The 19,587-nt window shown below is 40.5% G+C and overlaps 1 protein-coding gene and 1 non-coding gene across 2 annotated transcripts; one reads left to right on the forward strand and one right to left on the reverse strand.

The window, feature by feature from the left end:
• Positions 1–3,933: 3,933 nt before the first annotated feature.
• On the reverse strand, positions 3,934–4,087 carry LOC122136924. Its single transcript, XR_006154411.1, has one exon. It is a non-coding gene; the product is annotated as a U12 minor spliceosomal RNA (small nuclear RNA).
• Positions 4,088–8,767: 4,680 nt separating this feature from the next.
• Positions 8,768–15,220, forward strand: LOC122136701 (polymerase delta-interacting protein 3-like). The gene is made up of 6 exons (XM_042721122.1): positions 8,768–8,829; positions 8,908–8,997; positions 14,312–14,497; positions 14,771–14,848; positions 14,917–15,046; positions 15,177–15,220. The coding sequence occupies exons 2-6, from the start codon at positions 8,911–8,913 to the stop codon at positions 15,218–15,220; spliced, it is 525 nt and encodes a 174-aa protein (XP_042577056.1). The 5' UTR covers positions 8,768–8,829; positions 8,908–8,910.
• The last annotated feature ends 4,367 nt before the right edge of the window (positions 15,221–19,587 follow it).

The raw sequence follows: 19,587 nt of genomic DNA on the forward strand, positions 1-19,587 counted from the left end.
CACACCGTGAACACACACACAGCAGTGAACACACACACACCGTGAACACACACCCGGAGCAGTGGGCAGCCATTTATGCTGCAGCGCCCGGGGCAAGCCTACTGGATCGTTATAAATATCCCGCCCTGAGTGAGCTGTCACTCCCCCGCCCCATACCTACTCTGATTGGTTCGATCATCTTTCATAGACATACATGATAAGAAATGTGTGTTTAGTTGGTTTGTGTAGGATTGTGTTTTTTGTTTAAATAGATAAAATGTGTGGTTTTTTACAAAGCCTTCATTTTAAAGCACAGTTGTTTATTGTTAACTTGACTCACTGTGTCTGATTTACTGAATCACTAGATGTTATGTGCTGCAACTTTAATCTTCTGGATTTCAGAATCATCACTGGCCGGTAGAAATAAAAGTGTCTCGATTTCTTCACTTTAAAATAATGAGGAGCAGCATATGTTCCTGAAATAAAGGGAGGAAAAGTCTATGCTTTGTAATGTAGTAAAGAAAAATAAAGTTTCATAAAAATTTTAATGGCACACAGCAGACACACTAGCCTATCAACTGAATGACAGATAACTATAACAATAATTCTCTTGTCCTGCTATATAAATTAAAACAATACTGATAATCCTTTTCATTTCCTTTCTCATACTCTGATGATATGAAATACTCAAATTTTCAAAAATGATTTACTTCATAATTAATTCTTCTATCTGAAGACCTGATCCTCCCACTGTGGAAAATAAACCCAATTCATTTATTAAATGTAGTGGTTTGTTCATCTGTTAGCCTAAAGATCAGCTTAATTTAGCAAAAACAAGCATTTTCAGACACATGGTGAGTACAGGCTAACGTCTTCTTCTTTTCTGGCATTATAATTGAGGCTTGTAAATAACTGCACAGTGTTTAGCTTTCCTTAAACAACATACCAATCCTACACCAACTACACACACATTTCCGATCATGTAATGTCTATGAAGACCGACGAAACCAATCAGAGTAGGTATGGGGCAGTGGGGCTGGACAAGTGCAGCCCGCCTCCTCTGCAGGCTGCAGCTACCCGTCTCGGCCTGCCAGCGGGTGTTTCCGCCCGGGGAGAGCGTGGGTTCGGGCCTTGCTCGAGGGACTGCGGCCCGAGACTACGAACCCACAACCCAGGGTTAGGAGTAAAATCTCTAACAACTAGGCCACGACTTCCCCAAACATATACAGACATTCGGATGGTATATATTATTTGTATGTTTAATTACATTCTCAATGTGGTTTTTAAAAGTGTATTAACGAATGTCAGCCTGCGTTCAGTCAGATTATCCACTCATCAACCGAGGGTGGTTGTTTTAAGTTAAAGTCAGAAGTTGTATTTGTTAACATTAGTTAATACACTGTGAAGTGAACTAACAAGAACAAACAACGAACAGCTGTATTTTTATTAACTAACAAAGTTTAATAAATACTGTATCAACTGTATTGCTCATAGTTAATGTTAGTTAATACATCAGTGTCAACAAATGAAACCTTATTGTAAAGTGTTACCCTCGAAAACTGTTTTGCCTGATACAATGAAAAATACATAGTTGACAAAACCACTAAATTATCAAATATAAAAATTAGTCAGAAGAGTTTAGTAACCTTATGTTAAGTGACATTAACCAATTAAGCAAACAGACACAGCTTTATCCACTAAAACATTTATTTAGCTTTCAGTTTCAGTCACAAATTCAAGTTAAAAAAAAATTATAGATAGATAGATAGATAGACAGACAGACAGACAGACAGACAGATAGATAGATAGATAGATACTGTAAACCACTCACTCATTCATTCATTCATTCATTCATTCTGTAGCAGCAGTCCATAGAACAGAATCCAGCAAACTCTTTGTCTGAATAGAAAGCTGTGAAGACCCTCTTCTTTCCAAGACCACAGTATCTACATCCATCACACCTGCTGAGCTCACACTCTCTCTGTGTGTCCTCCTCACATCTGGACTGACAGACTTCCAGTCAACCATACCTATAACTTCTGGGCTGACAGACTTCCAGTCAACCAACAAAAAGTAACCAAGTAGAACTGAATATAAAACAAAAAGACTGCAAGTGTTGTCACTAGCAGAAGCACAAGTCACAAGCTGTTGCTGACGAGGTGCAGTCTGCTAGCCAGACCCTTCTTCATTCTATCTAATATAATTGTACTGCGACTCTCAATGAGCCAGTCGTTCTGTTACCAAAAGTACATATGGATTCCTGTGCATGTTTTCTAAAGAAGGATCACAAAAAAAGGTGATGGCATATCTAACCACAGGTATACTAATTTTTGGTTCAACCGTTGGATTAACTCCAAAGATGCGTGATCATGTCCTTCTGAGTGCCATTTGTGTAATGAGTACAGTTTGAGGCATGGAGGAATCTAATACAAAAGATCTAATCATTCAGCCAGTAACAGTTGTTATTGTGCAGGCGTGTCTCATCTTCTAATGTGAGAATGTGCCTTGAAGGAAAAGTCAGTGTCTTTCTCAAGGTGTGTTTGATATGCAGTGTTGAAAACAGATACACACAGAAGGCTGTTCTGAAGCGCTTCATCAAGGCGGTGCACTGGGGCACAGTCTATTCCATATTCCTGTCACCACACTGAAACCTTCCTTCCTATGATTGGAATTTTACAGTATTATCCATCAGCTGTATGGAAGAGAGTGGTAGCAGGGTTCCCTACATAAAAAATTAAATACCACATAATTAATTTAAAAAAAAAAAATAAACGCTTTTAACATATCATCAGATTCTGTTCCATCTTCTTGGCTCAGACGTGTAGCTACATACAGTGCAGAACTGCATACTACCGCACACAATCGATAGACGTAAGCGTGTATATTGCGGTGTCCCCATATTACGATCGCATTCATCTTGTTTCTTGTAGAGATAACACTTGAGAAATCTTACATTGTTTTCTAAAATAGTTTTGCTTTTTAAATTTTAACGAGGGCTAAAGGGTACAGAAGAATTAAATATTACATGAAAAGATTTGAAACAAGATATTAAGGTCGATGATGTATTTTACTATTCACTCCAGCAGGCAACTGGTCTTGGAAGTAGAGTGTGTTGATGTACATCCTCCACAGACATTCACCTTATGTGCTTTCTACAGCGTCTCCAGGGAATGTTCCCTGCCGTGTGGTCTTGTACGCGCGCCACTACGTGTGGTCCAGGTTGTGTCTGGAGGGGTTTTCTGATACTCACTTTGTAGCACATTCACATGCAGCCTCAAAACAAGACACTGCACTCCTCTCCAATCCAGCGTTTCCTTCATCGGGGGGTTACGTATTGCTTAAGTCTTCTTTCTTCTTCTGTGCATTATAATGAAGGCTTTGTAAAACTGGCACAGCAAGTTTTTAGCTTTAAACAACATACTCCATCCTACACCAACTACACACACATTTCCTATCATCTATGTAATGTTCATGAAAGACTAATCGAATCCAATCAGAGTAGGTATGGGCGGGCGACACGTGCAGCCCCGCCTCTGATCTGCAGACTGCAGCCACTCCCCTGTCTCTGGCTGCAGCCGGGTGTTTCGCCCGGGAGCAGCTGGGGGTCTGGTGCCTCTGCTCGAGGACTGCCGCCCGAGACTCGAACCCACGCCAACCCTAGGGGTTAGAGTCAAAGTTCCAACCACTAGGCCACGACTTCCCCAAACATTATACAGACACTTCGTATGGTATATTATTATTTGTATTGAGTTCTATGTTACATTCCATTCGCAATGTGGTTTTAATAGCTGTTTCACGCATGTTTCAGTCTGCGTTTAGTTAGATTTATCCACTCATCATCCGCGTGCGGTGTTTCGAGTAACTGAATCGTTTCGTAATTGAGTCGAGTCCTCGTGAAGACTCGTTCACTCGCTGGTGTTCTCGGTCTGTTTTTAACGGTGTGAGGGTGTGTTCGGGGCAGATCTGGCCTGCTCGGCATCTCACTGCGCAGGTGAGTCACCTCGCAGACGGACCTGTGCCCTTTCAAAAATTCTTCTCGCGAGTTTGAGCGAGGACACGGGCGTCACCCCCGCGTCGTTATTTTCCCTTACTCATCAGTTTAAGGCATGAGGTTGTGGTTCCCGCGCGCGCGCGCCCTGCTCCCCGCGCGCTGTAAGCTGCCCGCGACGGTGAGGGGCGAGCGGTGAACGCGCAGTGCGCCCGCGGGCGACCGATTACCAACCTCGCACGCCGCCTCACACACACAGTAGCACACGAGTGCACTTCATAGCAGTGCAGAGCGAGAAAGTGCCAGCCAGGCCTGAGTGGGAGGTCTTCGGGCGGTGCGCTGTGGGATAGGCCGTGACGTCACCGTTTCGCTGTTTGGGGGCGGAAACACCCGGCTGCAGCCTGCAGATCGAGGTGGGCTGCACGTGTCGCCCGCCCCATACCTACCTGATTGGTTCGTGTGTGCTGGTGTAGGATCGAGTGGCATGTTGTTTAAAAAAAGCTTAAAAACGCTGTGCAGTTTTACAAAGCCTTCATATAATAAAAGCACAGAAAAAAATTAATAAAACATTAGGGCCTAACCTGTAACTCACCATGTGTCTGAAACATTGTTTTGCTAAATTAAGCTGATATTTAGTTAACAGATGAACAAACCACTACATTTAGTAAAATGAATTGGGTTTATTATCCACAGTGGGAGGATTAGGGTTCATTTATAAGAATTAAATATGAATTTAAAATCATTTTTGTAAATTTGATTATTTTCCATATCATCAGAGTATGAGAAAGTATTGTTTTAATTTATATAACATGACAAAAACAATTTATTGTTACATATAATTATCTGTCATGTAGTTGATACAAATGACACTACAGCAGGCTAATGTGTCTGCTGTGTGCCAATTCAGGTTTTATCAAACGTTAATTTTCTTAACTACATTGCATAGCATAATAAATGTTTTTTTTTTTTTTTTGCAGCAAATCAGAATATCAGAATTATTTCTGAAGGATCATGTGATCTGATTAATGGTGATAAAGAAAAAAATTCAGCTTTGAAATCTCAATAAATGGCATTTTGAAATATACCCAAATAGAAAACGTATGGTGGTTTTAAACATTTAGGCTAATCTGAAAAATATTATTGCAAACATGTTACGTGTTTTTTGCGCTTATTTTGGATCAAATAAATGCAGGCTTGGTGAACAGAAGAGACTTCTTTTAAAAACATTAACAAGCTTTCTGTTCAAAAACTGTTGACTGGTAGTGGATACTATAGGCAACTTTCATTTTTCTCTCATTTCTACCTTTTAATTGGCTTAGAAACCAAAACTGCTGGACAATAACAAATAATAATGATTTGTTTATATACTACAAACACTTTTTTTTATCACATAATAAGGCAGAATAGTTTCTATACTGTAACAAATGTTATGTCAATTAGCACTGCATTGTTCATATACTTTATTTATCATAACCTGAAGATGACTTGAAAAACCATATATTGCCTAAATCGTATGTTTAATGTCTTCGTGTTTCCAAAGTTTCTGTTTTTCTGTGAAAAACAACTGTTTCTTTTATACAGCGATAGCTGACGCTTTGTGGTCCGTGGTAATGCTTTGATAGTTTGTTTTTTCGTTTGAAACTGTTTGGAAACACAAAACAAAAATAACGAGAAAACCACCTGTTTTTCGTTTGTCGTTTCAAACCAAAAACAAAGAAACGGTAAAAAAAAAAAAGAGCCGTTCTCCCGTTTTTGGTTCTGAAATCCAAAATCTAGGGTCGACAAAACCAAAATCAAATAACGGTCCGATTTTGGTTTTTGAAATTCCTTTTTCCATCTTTTCGTTTGAAGATCTACATTGTATTGTGACAGGTTGGCCACGTGACCCGGAAGTAATAGTAAATATGGCTTATCAAAATAAAAAAAAGCCAAGCTTTTTAGAACGGTCATATTATGCAGCGCTAACGTTATACCAGAGTAACGTTAGAAGAAGAAAAATCATTATCAAATAGCCTTATATAAACCTGACCGAATAAATATGTTAGCAACAGTAGTTTATTACAGCTATTTAATATCGTGCCTATCCAGACATCACCAGTCACGTTTAATGAGCTGTGCATTGTTTGCCTCAATACAGTTGCAGTAATATAGGTTAACATAAGAACTTATTGTGTGTGCAGAGTTGTTACTGTTAGCGCTTATATTATATAATACACACACACAATGTACGCGATCTTCAAGGTTCTCAAGCTTGTGTTTTACAGCAGATTCTTATTATTCCAGATTAGATTCGAGGAGGTGTAAACTTCGTGTTTAAAATGAACCAACCTTGCTTGTTTAGGGTTGTCATTAATATAATGTTTTGCTTTCGTCACATTCATTAATATAAAGAATGTAAAAAGAAAAGGAAAGAAAAAACGTCACAGTTGTTATCTATGTGATGATTAAATAAGACACGGCTCGCGTTTTCTCGTGCTCCGCGTGTATTTTGACCCTTTCCGCTTCCCGTCACGCTCCGCTTTGCTCCGCCCATATGTACGTCACGCATGCGCGCTGTGTTCCGCACAGAATGCACTCCAGCGCAGACATGGCGGATCTCTCTCTGGACGAAGTGATTCGTCGACGCAGTTTTAACGCTAGAGGAGTCAGTAAGAGGTAAATATGTTCAGATACTTCGAACGGCATTCATTTAAACCGCGGGGCCATGGAGCGTTAATCTGTCGTTACAAACGCAGGCGCTTAGCGCCTGCGCTGAGCGCGATGTCCCGCCTTCCGCCGCTGATTGGTTATCATTACGGCCGTTTGAGCTGACGCTCGCCTTCATTGGCTGACGCGCGACTCTCGGCGTCCCAGTGCGTTTCAGTCCCTCGCCGCGTTCACAAACAAACTCGTACATTAGTTTAATCTGCGTATCTCTCCACATTATCCAAGCACACAAACCAGAGCTGTTTTGTTATTAACCTGCGAGACCAGCTCAGTCTAGTTCATAGACCGAGTCCAGGAGACACGTGAGACCTGGAGAACCTATCTAGTGCACATAACTCTAGTGCACCACTATACCTGTTATCTGCCCACTGCAACAAACTTTAAATGACCGTTAACCGTGAATCTGAACTAATGACTGCTGCGACTTTACTAAGATTGTGTGCACTTTAAGATGTTGTGAAGATTACAGATGGGCATAAATACTGCTTCCAAAGAATAAGTGAGGAGAGCATGCTGCGACCGAACCGAGCTCGAGGGGAGGTCTGGTGGTTCGGTGATCCCGCTTCGAACATCACTGGACGGAGTCAATCATACATCCATTTAAAAAGAAAATATTAACATACAGTAATAATCATGAAATAACTATCTTGATTGGGACTCGAGTGGACTCCAGGAATAAGTCCGATTCCTAATGTCCGAGTCAGTACCGAGTCAAAAATGCATGACAGCAGACCAGACCATTAACATAGGGTCTCGGAGACCGAGTTCAAGTCCGAGTCTCGAGCACTCCAGCATACTGCTAGCGCACATGCTTTTGATTCTGAGAAGAAGCAGGATGCTTACACATCTGCACACACATTCCCTTTTTAATGAGGGGGATATTTTTTATTTTCGTGTCTTGGTATAAAGGCCATTCTAGTTAGAACTGGTTCAAAGTCCAGTGTTAGGGAAACAAAATTAAAATTCAGATATTGTGTATGTGGCTATGCAAATTGTATAATATCCAAAAGCAACGTTACACATTTCTAGTAATTATTGCAGTTAATTCTCAAAATGTATTTTCTAGAAAGTATTGGAATATTAGTCTTCTCCTGGCCAGTTTGTCACTATTGAAACAGTAATAATAATTTAATTAGAAGAGTTGTGTTATTGTCCTAATAAGATTTTGCTTGCATTTAGATTGTAAATATATTTTTTTGCTATTTTATTGGCATTTTTTACAAAGGCCAAATCCATAATTAAATTTTAACAACTATTTCAATTGTGATTTATAAGAGATGTGTTGTATTTATTTTGAATCAAAACGCTGATCAGACTGATTTCAGAGTTCAGGATTCTATACACTGAACTCAAACACTATAGTTTTATACTATTAGTTTTTTTGTTGGTAACTCTGCTGTTGTCCCTCCCACAGGCCCATATATATGGCAGAGGGGCGGGTCAGTGGGCAGGGACTTCGATGCCCGGTCAGATGATTGGCTTGGCGGTGATGTGTCAGGACAGCGTCTGGGAGTGGGCGGAGCTTACAGGAGGTAAAAAGCGCCCTGGGCTTGGCGCTTAGCTGTGGTTTCACCTTCGTGTTGTTCATCGCCTGTCCGCGGCAGTGTTTCAGGTGAAGGATGCAGCGAGGAGAAGCTGGGACAGAAGGGCTGACTGGCTTCCCGGATCCAGGGTCGAGGGGCGGAGCCGGAGCTGCACAGGACGCCACGGCAGCTGAATAAACTCACGCAAACAAAGGCAGACTCCGCCTCCCAGCCGAGCGGCCCGTCAGACCGCTGGAACTTCACGTACAGATCCCACAACACTGGCCCCGGCTCTCCGCCGTGGCCCCGGCCCCTGAGTGCCAGAATGGGCGTAGGCCCTGCAGCCGAGGCGGGATCACCACAGTAGTGGGATGCACGTGATAGGTTGAAGCTTAAAGAGGAGCGCCCCGACTGGCGCCCAATCGAGCGCCCAGCTGCTTTAAAGATCACCAAAACCATCCAGGTGAGCAGATGAGTGGACGCAAGCGGCGCTCATGATTCCTGACTCTGAGCACCAGTGACGCTGTGTGTGTGTGTGTGTGTGTGTGTGTGTGTGTGTGTGTGTGTGCAGCAGAGGCCTGTGGGAGTGACCAGCGGGGTCCGTGGTCAGTGTTCCCCAGTGGAGCTGCACCGGTGAGACTCCAGTCCTCATGAATGCTGATGATTATAATGAGTGTCCATAATTAAACACCCCATCATTTCTGACTGCAGGTCATGTCTGCTGCTCCTGAGGAAGATGATGGAGCTGTGATCCCCAACAAACAGATGAAGATCACTACAGCCAACAACCTGCAGACACGAGTGAGACTCTCTCTCACACACACACACACACACACACCAACAACCTGCAGACACGAGTGAGACTATTAATTTCTTTAATTTATTTCCACACCAAAAAGAAATAATTAAAATTCTTACTAACCCCTGTAAACTTTTTGAACAGTAGTGTATAATGTTACAAATTCTATCTATTTCAGATAAATGTTGTTCTTTTGAACTTTCTATTAATCACAGAATCATGAAAAGAAAAAAAACTGTTTTCAACCTTGATAATGGTTTTATTATTATTTTAAATTGTAATAATATATCATGATATCACTGTTTTTACTGTATTTTGGATCAAATCAGTGCAGGCTTGGTGAACAGAAATGACTTTTAAACGGTAGTGTACGTCCAACAGAACTCTGCTTTACTCAGGAACTAACTATGGCTGTCAATATCTCAATCATAGATATTTCAAGAGTGAATCCCGCATTTATGTGCCCATGTTATTCCTGAAACTTTGTAGCGTGTGTGTGGCCGTTGATCTCAGCAGCATGAAAAACAGGTTTTATACAGTTCACCACACCCTTTATAATGACTAAAGCTGTCACTCATCTTCATCGAGATCTCCAGCACTCCAGAACCAGGCCTGTACACTTACACAAGGAATGCAAAAGCCCCAACATGGAGTTAATAAATTATATATATGCACTACCCTCAAAAAAGTCAGTAAGAAGCCTCCTCTTCCCGACTGCGAGTGGTGTTTTTAGCTGAGGGTAGCTTCAGTTCCAGCACTGGTTATAGCTGCTTGTTGTTTGATTAACATTGGTGACACATTCATAATGATACACAGCCGATGTCTTTCTCAGCTGTTTACATTCATTTAAAACACACCTGACTGGCGCTAATTTATTTAGAATGATCGTCGAGGATCGGGTTTTGCGCGAGATTTTTGTAAACACGGCTTTAAAGTCCAAAATAATCATAAAGTGTTGGGAGAAAACCTGATGTGTGTCAGATATGCATCACGCACGTCAGATTTAAAGAAACTTGCTGAAGTCTGTCATTGATGGAAATGATGGAAAAGAAAAAGAGAAGTCACTGATTAACTTTTGTTCCTTGAGTAAAGATTAATCTATATAGTTTATGCATACAGAGTTTATAGTTTATGAAGAGGTGTTTTACATTCACTTAAATTAAAAAGTTGTTATATTTTTGTGGTTCTAGATAAATGTTAAAAATAACACTTCAGTGGCTATAATTAATGGCTAGAATTGAGAGGAAGATGTGTTTAATAGAGACATCATCAGCAGTGTTATTAAAAATGTGTTATTAATAAAGAGACTTGGTAAAGAGATTCATAAAGATGGTATATTTGAAATATAAGTTTAATGTTGTTTCTACGTTAATTTAGAGGTTCAATGTGAAATTATGAGAATATAGCAATAATCAGTTAGTCATGATTAATTACAGAAAATGTGATTAGTTTATTTATTTTATTGACAGACAACACAAATGTTATCCTTTCATAGACGTTGCCATAAAGAGACTGGGATGACCCACAACACCCGTGACCCCCTTCAAATTTTCAATTCAGTAATCCAGCCCTCAAATCAAAATAATTGACTGTTGTGACTAAAACTTGATTGCAGGCACACACATATATTTTTTCAATCTAAAAAGTAAAATAAAAAAAGATGTATTTTACTTAAATGTAAATACATTTTCAGATTTATGCCAGATTTTTTTTTTTTTTTTTTTTTTTAATTTAAAAGATAAATAAATTTTTTTTTTTTTTTTTTTTTTTTTTTTTTTTTGTGATAAATGAAAAAAGATATATAAATAGATTCAATTTCCCATTCATTTCAATGTGTAGAAAATGTAGAAAAATCTTATTCCACTGAGATGAAGGGAAACATATGTTTTAAAATCAAGTAAAGTTGATTGGGGTTATATGGACCCCAGGAACGATTGAGGTGTTAACTTGTGCTCTAATGTGTTCTTGAACATGTTCGTTGAGGATGCCATCTGGTCCACTATGCTTTTGTGTGTTTTTAAGGGGCCTGGATTTTTTTAATTCAGTTCATTTTCTGTAATGGGGTAGTTTACTGGGTTTGGTATTTATCAGCTGTATGTTATCTGTCTCTCTCACTCATTTCCGGTGTGTTTGTTGAGCGTGAGTGGACTGAGTGGTGCGAGTGCAGGTGGTGATTGTGAGTGAATCCTTTTTTTTTTTGTCTTATCTTTTTTTTTGCCTGAGTTTGTTTCTTTAAGTGCTTGATGCTTATTTGACTTGTCGGGCCGCGTGCTGCCGTTCACTGAGCTGAGGGAGCATGACGGCGACCGTGGATCCTGGGTTTGGAATTCTCTCACGCGGTGAGTGTGGAGGGACTGTTGTGGTGGCTGTGGGTTGAGGTCTAGGGGCATGGAACATGTTGTGTGGAGAACCGTGCCCACGTGGTTTTTTCTTAGCTCGATTGAAAAAGCAAAATGAGTTTGTTTGAGAACTTGGTAGAGTCTTTTGTTGCACTATCCTACTTTGACTACCTGAAACCTCACCGCTTATCCCGCCCCATGCCCGCTAAGAAAGTGTTGTTGTCATAAATGCGCCCGCCGTTTCGTAAGTGACAAATCGTTGTTTTTCTTAGAATTATGTCCCAGGTAATGGTAAACCTTTGGTGTCACCTATCCAAATGATATCATAACACTTGGCTGCAATGTCCCCCTCTCCCTGAAAACATCTGGTGTCATTCTTCCACGCGATTTCTCTCTCTTCATGAAAGTCTTATAGGAAGATGAATAGCTAGCATTTTGCATGTGGTTTGTGTTTGTAACTTTTCTCAAACCAAGGAGTGCAGACGTTGGCAATTAAATGTTTAATTTGTTACCGATAAGTATTGTTTAAAAGACATGTGTTAAGAGGTGTTGTGGGAGGAGTTCAAAAACTACAACAGGGATCCTTTTAACCTTAATTCCATAACATGGTAAGGGCTGTGTGTGTTGGTAGAAAAAAAAAAAAAATCCAAACAGCAACAATATTTGGCAATACAATATGCCAAAACAAACGTCACTAAAAGTCAGGCGCTACTTTAGTTATGAAAACACCTGGAGGGGAGGCCGATATTTTAAAACTTCAAAAAGTAGAACTGAGACAACTGGTGTCCAACGCTATTTTGACTCTTTGGGCACTAAGAAGGATTAATGGAAAGTATTACAACCGCGGGTGCGAAGAATGTCGTACAGAGGGCGGATTGTTAATAGTTTAATAATTAAACTTGCAATCCCTCATTAGGGCATACCAATTGGCATGTATCGATCCACTGCCACTCACCGGTGGGCCAAAATGCCAAGCTACGTCAGTAGTTTCTTTTCTTTTGGGGACACTGGCAATGGGGTCCACGCAGAGTGTGGGTTATTTTCTTGCCAAAAGAAGGAGGACTGGACAAGGCATTAATTACATTTGCAAAGCAGGTTAGCAACCTTTTTCGGGTTTGCAGCGTATCCAAAGACTATTAGTTGGGTGAGCTGCTGATTTTAAATGTGTGTGGGGGGTCCGTTGGCTTATGTGATGGTTTACACACAAGCTTGAGAATCTGGGGCTGGTTTATTGGACAAAACACTTTGTTCTTTTTGTACTATCCATGAAACGGAACACTTCTGTTTTGCCAGTGTGTTTACCCGAGCAACATGTGTTAATGTTTTGGAGTCTTTTTTTGTTTTTAATCAAACCGAAGAACAACAGTGTCTCATATTATTAGGCTCCTTGGAAAACCTCTAGTTCGGCCGGGAGCACTTTTTGAATTTATCTGCCAGTGTTAGATGGACTGGTACCCAGGACTTAATAAAAGCGCACTACGTGGATAACAAAAGGCAGTCACCCTTGGACAGTTATTGTGAGGTCTATTCAGTTCAGAGCAGGAGACCTGATTTTTGAAAATGAAGATAACATTGCTCAAAGGTTGTGGTTCAGATCTACTTCGTCTAGCTTGCAACAGCTATTATTTGAGTGACAGGGACTGGTTTGCAACTTAAAAAAACAACCAACGGAATGGGGTACTCTTGCTCTCCCCTCGTATTTTTCCCGTTTCCCTCTCATCCTCTCACGCGATGGGCCCTCGGTCAAACCGTCAGTAATGAGAAGAGGCCCAATTATCCCGAGACTATCCTGTTCCTGCCTCGTGAGTGTTTATCTGATCTGATGAACAGTAGAGGGTCTTTCTCTCTTTTTTCCCCTTTTTCTTTTTCTTTTTTTTCCCTGGAATTTTTTTTTTAAAGTCCTGCCGTGAAATCTCGTTGGAATGTAAGATAGTTTTTTAATCATGTATGTGGGGAAAACACTGATGTGATCCAGGTTTTAAATTTCACAAAAAAAAAAAACAAAAAAATGTTATGATAAGAAGTTGGCCACACAGCCCCCATGTGGCGTGAATTTTCTTTTTTCAAGTTAGCATGTGGAGGGAGGGCATTGTGATCAAAGGATCCTGGGTGACTTGCGGTGGATGATCCTTTATGGTGCCGGTGCCCGCCTGCAGAGTCCGATCCTTTCATCGCCGTCTTGAAACCCCCAAGGATTGGTGAGGAATGGTCCTTTTTCGCAATGAGAGGGAAACCATTTTTCATGCCTTTTTGGTGAACTGTGCAGAATTGAATGTTTTGTTTTTGTTTTAAAAAGAAATGTTTTCACGCTAACGCACGTTGCCAAGTGACAACACCTTGTTCCTTTTGGTAAGTGTTTATTTTTGGTTTTTAACACATGTTAAGGAAAAGCCCAATTTTTTTTTTTGGTCAATTGGTTGCATTTTATATTAGGTCCACAAGCCAAGCTGGCCCTGTTATGTAAGCAGGGAGACACGAAGTTGAACATAACCTGGATGGAACAGAATATTAGTTGTTTTAATTTTCAAAATATGGTACCATGCAAGGATATTGATGATTTTAAAAATAATTATTAGAAACCGCACATGGATGATCTTGCGACAGCAAACTTTGAAAGGTGTTTGGTGCTGTAAACAGTCTTCGTTCTGTTGCTTGTTTGAATCCGACCATGGTTTTTTTTTTTACATTTATGTGATTTGCTTTTGGTATAAATAATGGTTTTAATTGTACTGTGATTTTTCTACTTGTATTAAAGTTTTGTTAAAATTCAATTCTCTCTCTCTCTCTCTGTCTCTCTGTCTCTCTCTCTCTGTCTCTCTCGCTCTCTCTCTCTCTCTCTGTCTCTCTCTGTCTCTCTCTCTCTCTCTCTGTCTCTCTGTCTCTCTCTCTGTCTCTCTCTCTCTGTGTCTCTCTCTCTCTCTCTCTCTCTCTCTCTCTCTCTCTCTGTGTCTCTGTCTCTCTCTCTCTCTGTCTGTAGGCGGGGCCCATCTCTCTCTCGACTCCCATCACTAAGGTGGTGAAGAACGACTCTTACACTCCTCCTTCAGTCTCAGTGCCACCCGCTCGCCCCCCCACACAGAGCCTACAGCCCGTCTGCAGAACCACCGTCAGCACACAACAGACCAGCAGAGACACCAGCGGCCCCACACTCACACCTGCACAGGTACACACACACACACTGTAACACCAGTGGAGAAACAGCAGCAGTTCATGTTCTGAGTGTCATAAGCGCTGTTGCTCTGGACTGTAAGTCACACCAGAGAGAGAGAATCACACTCTATTATTACATTCACAAATCAACTAAAATACCAGAAAATACAACATTATCAGGACTATAAACATGTCTTTAGCTCCACACCAATCCTTTAAAATCATCAGACCAGTGCAGCTAACCTCTCTCTCTCTCTCTCTCTCTCTCTCTCTGTGTGTGTGTCAGCCTGTCTTCAGTCCTCTGGAGGGCACAAAGATAACGGTCAACAACCTTCACCCTCGAGTGACGGAGGAGGATATAGTGGTGAGTTCAGGCCTGCGGCTCGTCACACACTCGCTGTGTGTGTGTTTAATCTCTGTGTGTGTGTGCAGGAGCTGTTCTGTGTGTGCGGGGCGCTGAAGCGGGCGCGGCTGGTGAAGGCTGGCGTGGCTGAGGTGGTGTTTGTGCGTAAAGAGGATGCAGTCAGCGCCTACAGGAAGTACAACAACCGCTGTCTGGACGGTGAGACCCACACACTCACCTTCTTAAGCACAGCACTCAAGTAAATGTGTGTCCAGCTCTGCCTGCCTCAGTTACACTGATCTGTGTGTGTGTGTGTGTGTGTGTGTGTGTGTGTGTGTGTGTGTTCCAGGTCAGCCGATGAAGTGTAACACCTGCATGCAGGGGCAAGCGTGATCCGTCAGAGCAGCCACATCCTCCTGTAGAGGCGCCCCTCCATCAGTGTGTGATGGTGATGTTGATGATTTTTGTTATTGTGAAGGTGACGAGGCCGATGCTGTTTTGGATGAAGAGGGAGAGACTGAGGTTGATGACTGAGATGTTGTCCAAGCGCCAGAAGCACTTTCGTCGTCGCTCCGGGCTCCCAAAGGCGTCTTCAGGGCGGGAGGTGGATCCTCAGACCATCCTGAAGGCTCTGTTCAAATCGTCCGGTCAGGAAGCGGCTCCAGGCGGGTGAGAGACCGGCCCTCACTCCGCCTTCGCATCAAGATCTGACGCCTGATTCCTGGCGGAGCTCCTCCGCGTTCACCTGCTTTTACGCCTCTCCTCTTTTCTTCCAGTAAAAGATCTTGCTTTATAATCAGCCATGTGTCTCGTTGTTATTCCTCAAGCGTTCCTTCTAGCTTGTTTACGTTCACATTCACAACTGATGCATTACACTGATGAAACGTGACAGTAAAAAATATTATAAAAGATTTCCGCCTAAATAAACGCTGTTCTTTTAACTTTCTATTCATCTGTGAATCCTGAAAAATAAAATGTATCACGGTTTTCCACAAAATATTGATGCAGCTCAACATTGATAATAATCAGAAATGTTTCTTGAGCAGCAAATCATCATATTAGACTGATTTCTTGAAGAATCATCTGACACTGAAGACTGGAGTAATGATGCTGAAAATACAGCTGCACATCACAGAAATACATTACACTCTAACAGAGATTCACATAGAAAACAGCTGTTTTTAAATAGTAAAAATAATTTTTAATGTGGTTTTGAGAAATAAATGCAGTTTTGGTGAGCAGAAGAGACTCAAAAACATAAACACATATTAAACTAAAGACAAACAGAGAGATGCCTATGAGGCCTAAATCAAAAAAAAAAAATAAAGGATTTCCATTGCCTACGACCATCTGTTAATAAGACTTGGAATAAAAACAGTGGTTTTGTTTGTTTGTTTACTTATTTTCATTGTAGTTCTTAACAGCCATATTCTCTTTTATTACATAGAAAATGTAGATAAGATACTCTTCTGATTAGAATATGATCAGATTTCGCTCGATTCTTGATTATTCTATTCTTATTCTATGGTCATCTCTGTCAGTTTGGCATTTGTTGTGAGGTGTGCGAAAGCTGTGCGCTGAGTTCCAGTGAGGATGACGCCCATGCTGCTCTTCATCATCTGTGTGTTAAGAGCAGCGGGTTCCGTCGGAGTTACACTTTCGGCTGTCTCTCTCTCTCTCACTCTCTCTCTCTCTCTCACTCACTCCTCACACATTCACTCCTCACTCACACACACACACACACACACACACATGCCTTGTGTTTTCACACAGACAAAAGACCCGGTTAAGTTCGTATAAATGCGTGAAATATTATTGGAAAAAGCATTTGGTTTCTTTATTAAAGTTTTTTTTACTGTACTGTAAGATGATTTATTTATTAATTCCATAATTTGTATTTTGCTACTTCAGTCTCTTCTGTTTTTCATTTTTAGTATTTTTCTAATTATTATTATTATTAAATATTCAATATAATCAGATTAATTTGTTTTTGAATACTGTAGTTTTTAACTTAATTTGTATTATTTTACTCAATTTTAAAACATTTGTACATATAGGTAAACCATTGTATTACTTTGTACTGTAATTCCCATGATATTGAATTTCTGTTAAAGGTTTTTAATCGACATTATGTTTTTTTTTTTAATGCACATCTTATTTTTCATATAATGTATATGCATTTTACCTTATTTAAGTTTTATTTGATTCACAGTTTTATATTTGTAATTTTATTATTTAATCATTTCATATGTAATTATCATTAATAATTTTTGTCATCATGATTATCCAATTATTTATCCTTTTGGTTTAATATAATTTGTATTTTTTCACATTTATTTTAAATGTGTTAGTTCCTTCGTCTTTAAGTTCACAGTTTTTCTCCAGTTTTAAAACCCCTGAACTGGATGATTGTTGGTTAAACAGATTTATCCAACAATGCAGTGCGCTCAGTTTGACCTGGATATGCATCGGGCAGAGGATTGATCGGTCGTGCTGTGACTGTGATCTGAGGCTGTGTGTGTGTGAGAGAGAGAGAGAGAGAGAGAGAGAGAGTGTGAGTGTGTGTGAGAGAGAGAGAGAGAGAATGTGGGTGTGTGTGGGAGGGCTGTGCAATTAATTGAAAAAACATTTTCGATTTGGGCCTCAATGATTATGAAAATACCATTAACCGAGATAAAACGCTCATTGCGCCCCGTTCCACCCCCTTTCCAGCGGTGCTCTTTCATTCCTCCATATAGGCTCAATTTCACGTGCAAAACAGTAAAATCATGTAGAGAGACTTTTGCTAAATGGGACGTGCTTGATGTATTGAAGTGTATTAGATTTATACATGTTTTTAAAAGCGTGAAAAAGAACTTTCTCAGGAGGGCACTTTCTGTGATGCGCTCAGAGACGGAACAAACACACGGACATGTGAAGTCATCTTTTAGATCAAGGCATCAACTACATGCAGTAAAACTGTGTTAAAATGCGGCGGTTAGGTGATTATTCATGTATTACCTTCGTCGGTCATGTAATAAATGAATGTAAAGAGTTGGGAATTAAAAATACGTGTAATGGTAAAATTGGCTCCAAAGTGGTTGTCTTAAAGTGACAGCAGCTGGAATATTCCTGCTGTGGACTGTGTTGGTTTTTAAATGATGACACCAATGAAAGACAAATTCACAAATCACACACTGCTCTTGAGTGAAGGACTTTTTGTAGCTTTAATAAGAAACAAGGGACAGTTATCATTCTTACAGTGAAGACCTATGCCGTTTTATTTCACATTGATTATATTCATTTCTGTAGTAGGCTGTTAACTGCTTGAGACTTGCATAAAAAAAACTTTATTCTATCGTTCGTCCTTTGCTTTTGTTTTATTAGTGACAGTTTTTAATTATTTTCAATAATTATGAGGACTAATTGTTTGTGTGTTGGTTTGTTACTAACAATTACCTAGTAATGTGCTGTGGTATTGAGAATTGTGAAATTCCTCAAGTTCTCTCTTCTACAATGTAGATGTCATAGCAACCTTATTTACAGGAAATATATATTTGATATGCATCACTATCTTTAAATATATCACTCATATAAATGGTGATGTTAATGTGTGTGTCCAGAGTGGATCCAGCAGTACTCAGACTCACTGATCAAGGCTTCATCACTGCAGCAGAACATCGATCAGTTCATGAATGACTACGACACACAGGAGGAGGAGGTGAGACACACACACACACACACAGAGCCGTAGCTCATGAATTATTCATAACTTTCCTACCAGGAGGCGGAGCGTCAGAAGAAGGAGGCGGAGCATCAGCAGGAGGATGAGGAGGGCTGGGTGCTGGGTGACGTATACAGCCGGTGCAGGGAAGGTCCGCCCACACAGCTGAGACGGTCAATGAGAGGACGCTTCAGAAGGAGAAGAAGAAGAAGTTGCGCAAGGAGCTGCTGAACTTCTACACGTGGCAGCACAGACACACGCAAAAAGAACGAGTCTTGAGACGATCAACCCACACATTCATGCATGATTGAAGACTGTGAGAGAGAGAGAGAGTGCACTAGATAGTGTGTGTGGACGAAGTCTGATGTCTGAACACCACCGACTTCATGCATCAAAACTTTTAATTGTTTCTAACATCATGAAATTTAAACAATAGAAATGTGAGATATTAACTCCAAGTAACTCCATTTTTTGTATAATTTTTTGTCATAACTTGTAAATCTGAGAAAAATGTCAGAGCATGTTGCCGTGTGTCTGAGAGGCTCTCAAAGCGAATCATCCTTCTGTTTCAGATATCGCTGAGCTGAGGAAGAAGTTTGAAGAGGACAAACAGAGAATAGCTGTTCTGGAGAGTTAATAGAGGAAATACCCACAATGCCTTGCAACCTGTTGGCCTGTACTGTCTGGTCACATGAAGGTTTATTTGAAATAAAGTTCTAGCTTAGTCAAAACAGAGTTGGTACTCCCTTTACCAGAGCTAAGCTAACTCGGTAGGCATTCAATGTGAAATTACACAACTTATACCTCTTTCTCACACTACATGTCCCTTTTTTCTTGTACAGTGAAAAGCACCCCTACATTGAAAATGTGGAAATAATAGGATATTACGTAAACAGATTTGGCAAGGGCTCCAGCGTGTATTCGTGCTCTAGAGAACATCAAAAGTTTTTATTTACAATGTGTTTTTGTAGTGTTGTGTAATGTAGCCAAATCACAGGTTCTATCTGTTTATTCGCGGAACACCTCTGATTGGCTATTCTGTTCAAAATGAGTCAGA

This window comes from Cyprinus carpio, chromosome B3 (genome assembly GCF_018340385.1).
Source record: "Cyprinus carpio isolate SPL01 chromosome B3, ASM1834038v1, whole genome shotgun sequence".
In the NCBI taxonomy this organism is placed as follows: domain Eukaryota; kingdom Metazoa; phylum Chordata; class Actinopteri; order Cypriniformes; family Cyprinidae; genus Cyprinus; species Cyprinus carpio.

What these genes read in the sequence shown, in the direction of transcription:
- LOC122136701 (XM_042721122.1), top strand. Translation starts at nt 8,911, where the DNA reads ATGTCTGCTGCTCCTGAGGAAGATGATGGAGCTGTGATCCCCAACAAA. An exon ending in CCAACAACCTGCAGACACGA is followed by an intron (nt 8,998 to 14,311) that starts GTGAGACTCTCT and finishes CTCTGTCTGTAG; the next exon opens with GCGGGGCCCATCTCTCTCTC. An exon ending in TGACGGAGGAGGATATAGTG is followed by an intron (nt 14,849 to 14,916) that starts GTGAGTTCAGGC and finishes GTGTGTGTGCAG; the next exon opens with GAGCTGTTCTGTGTGTGCGG.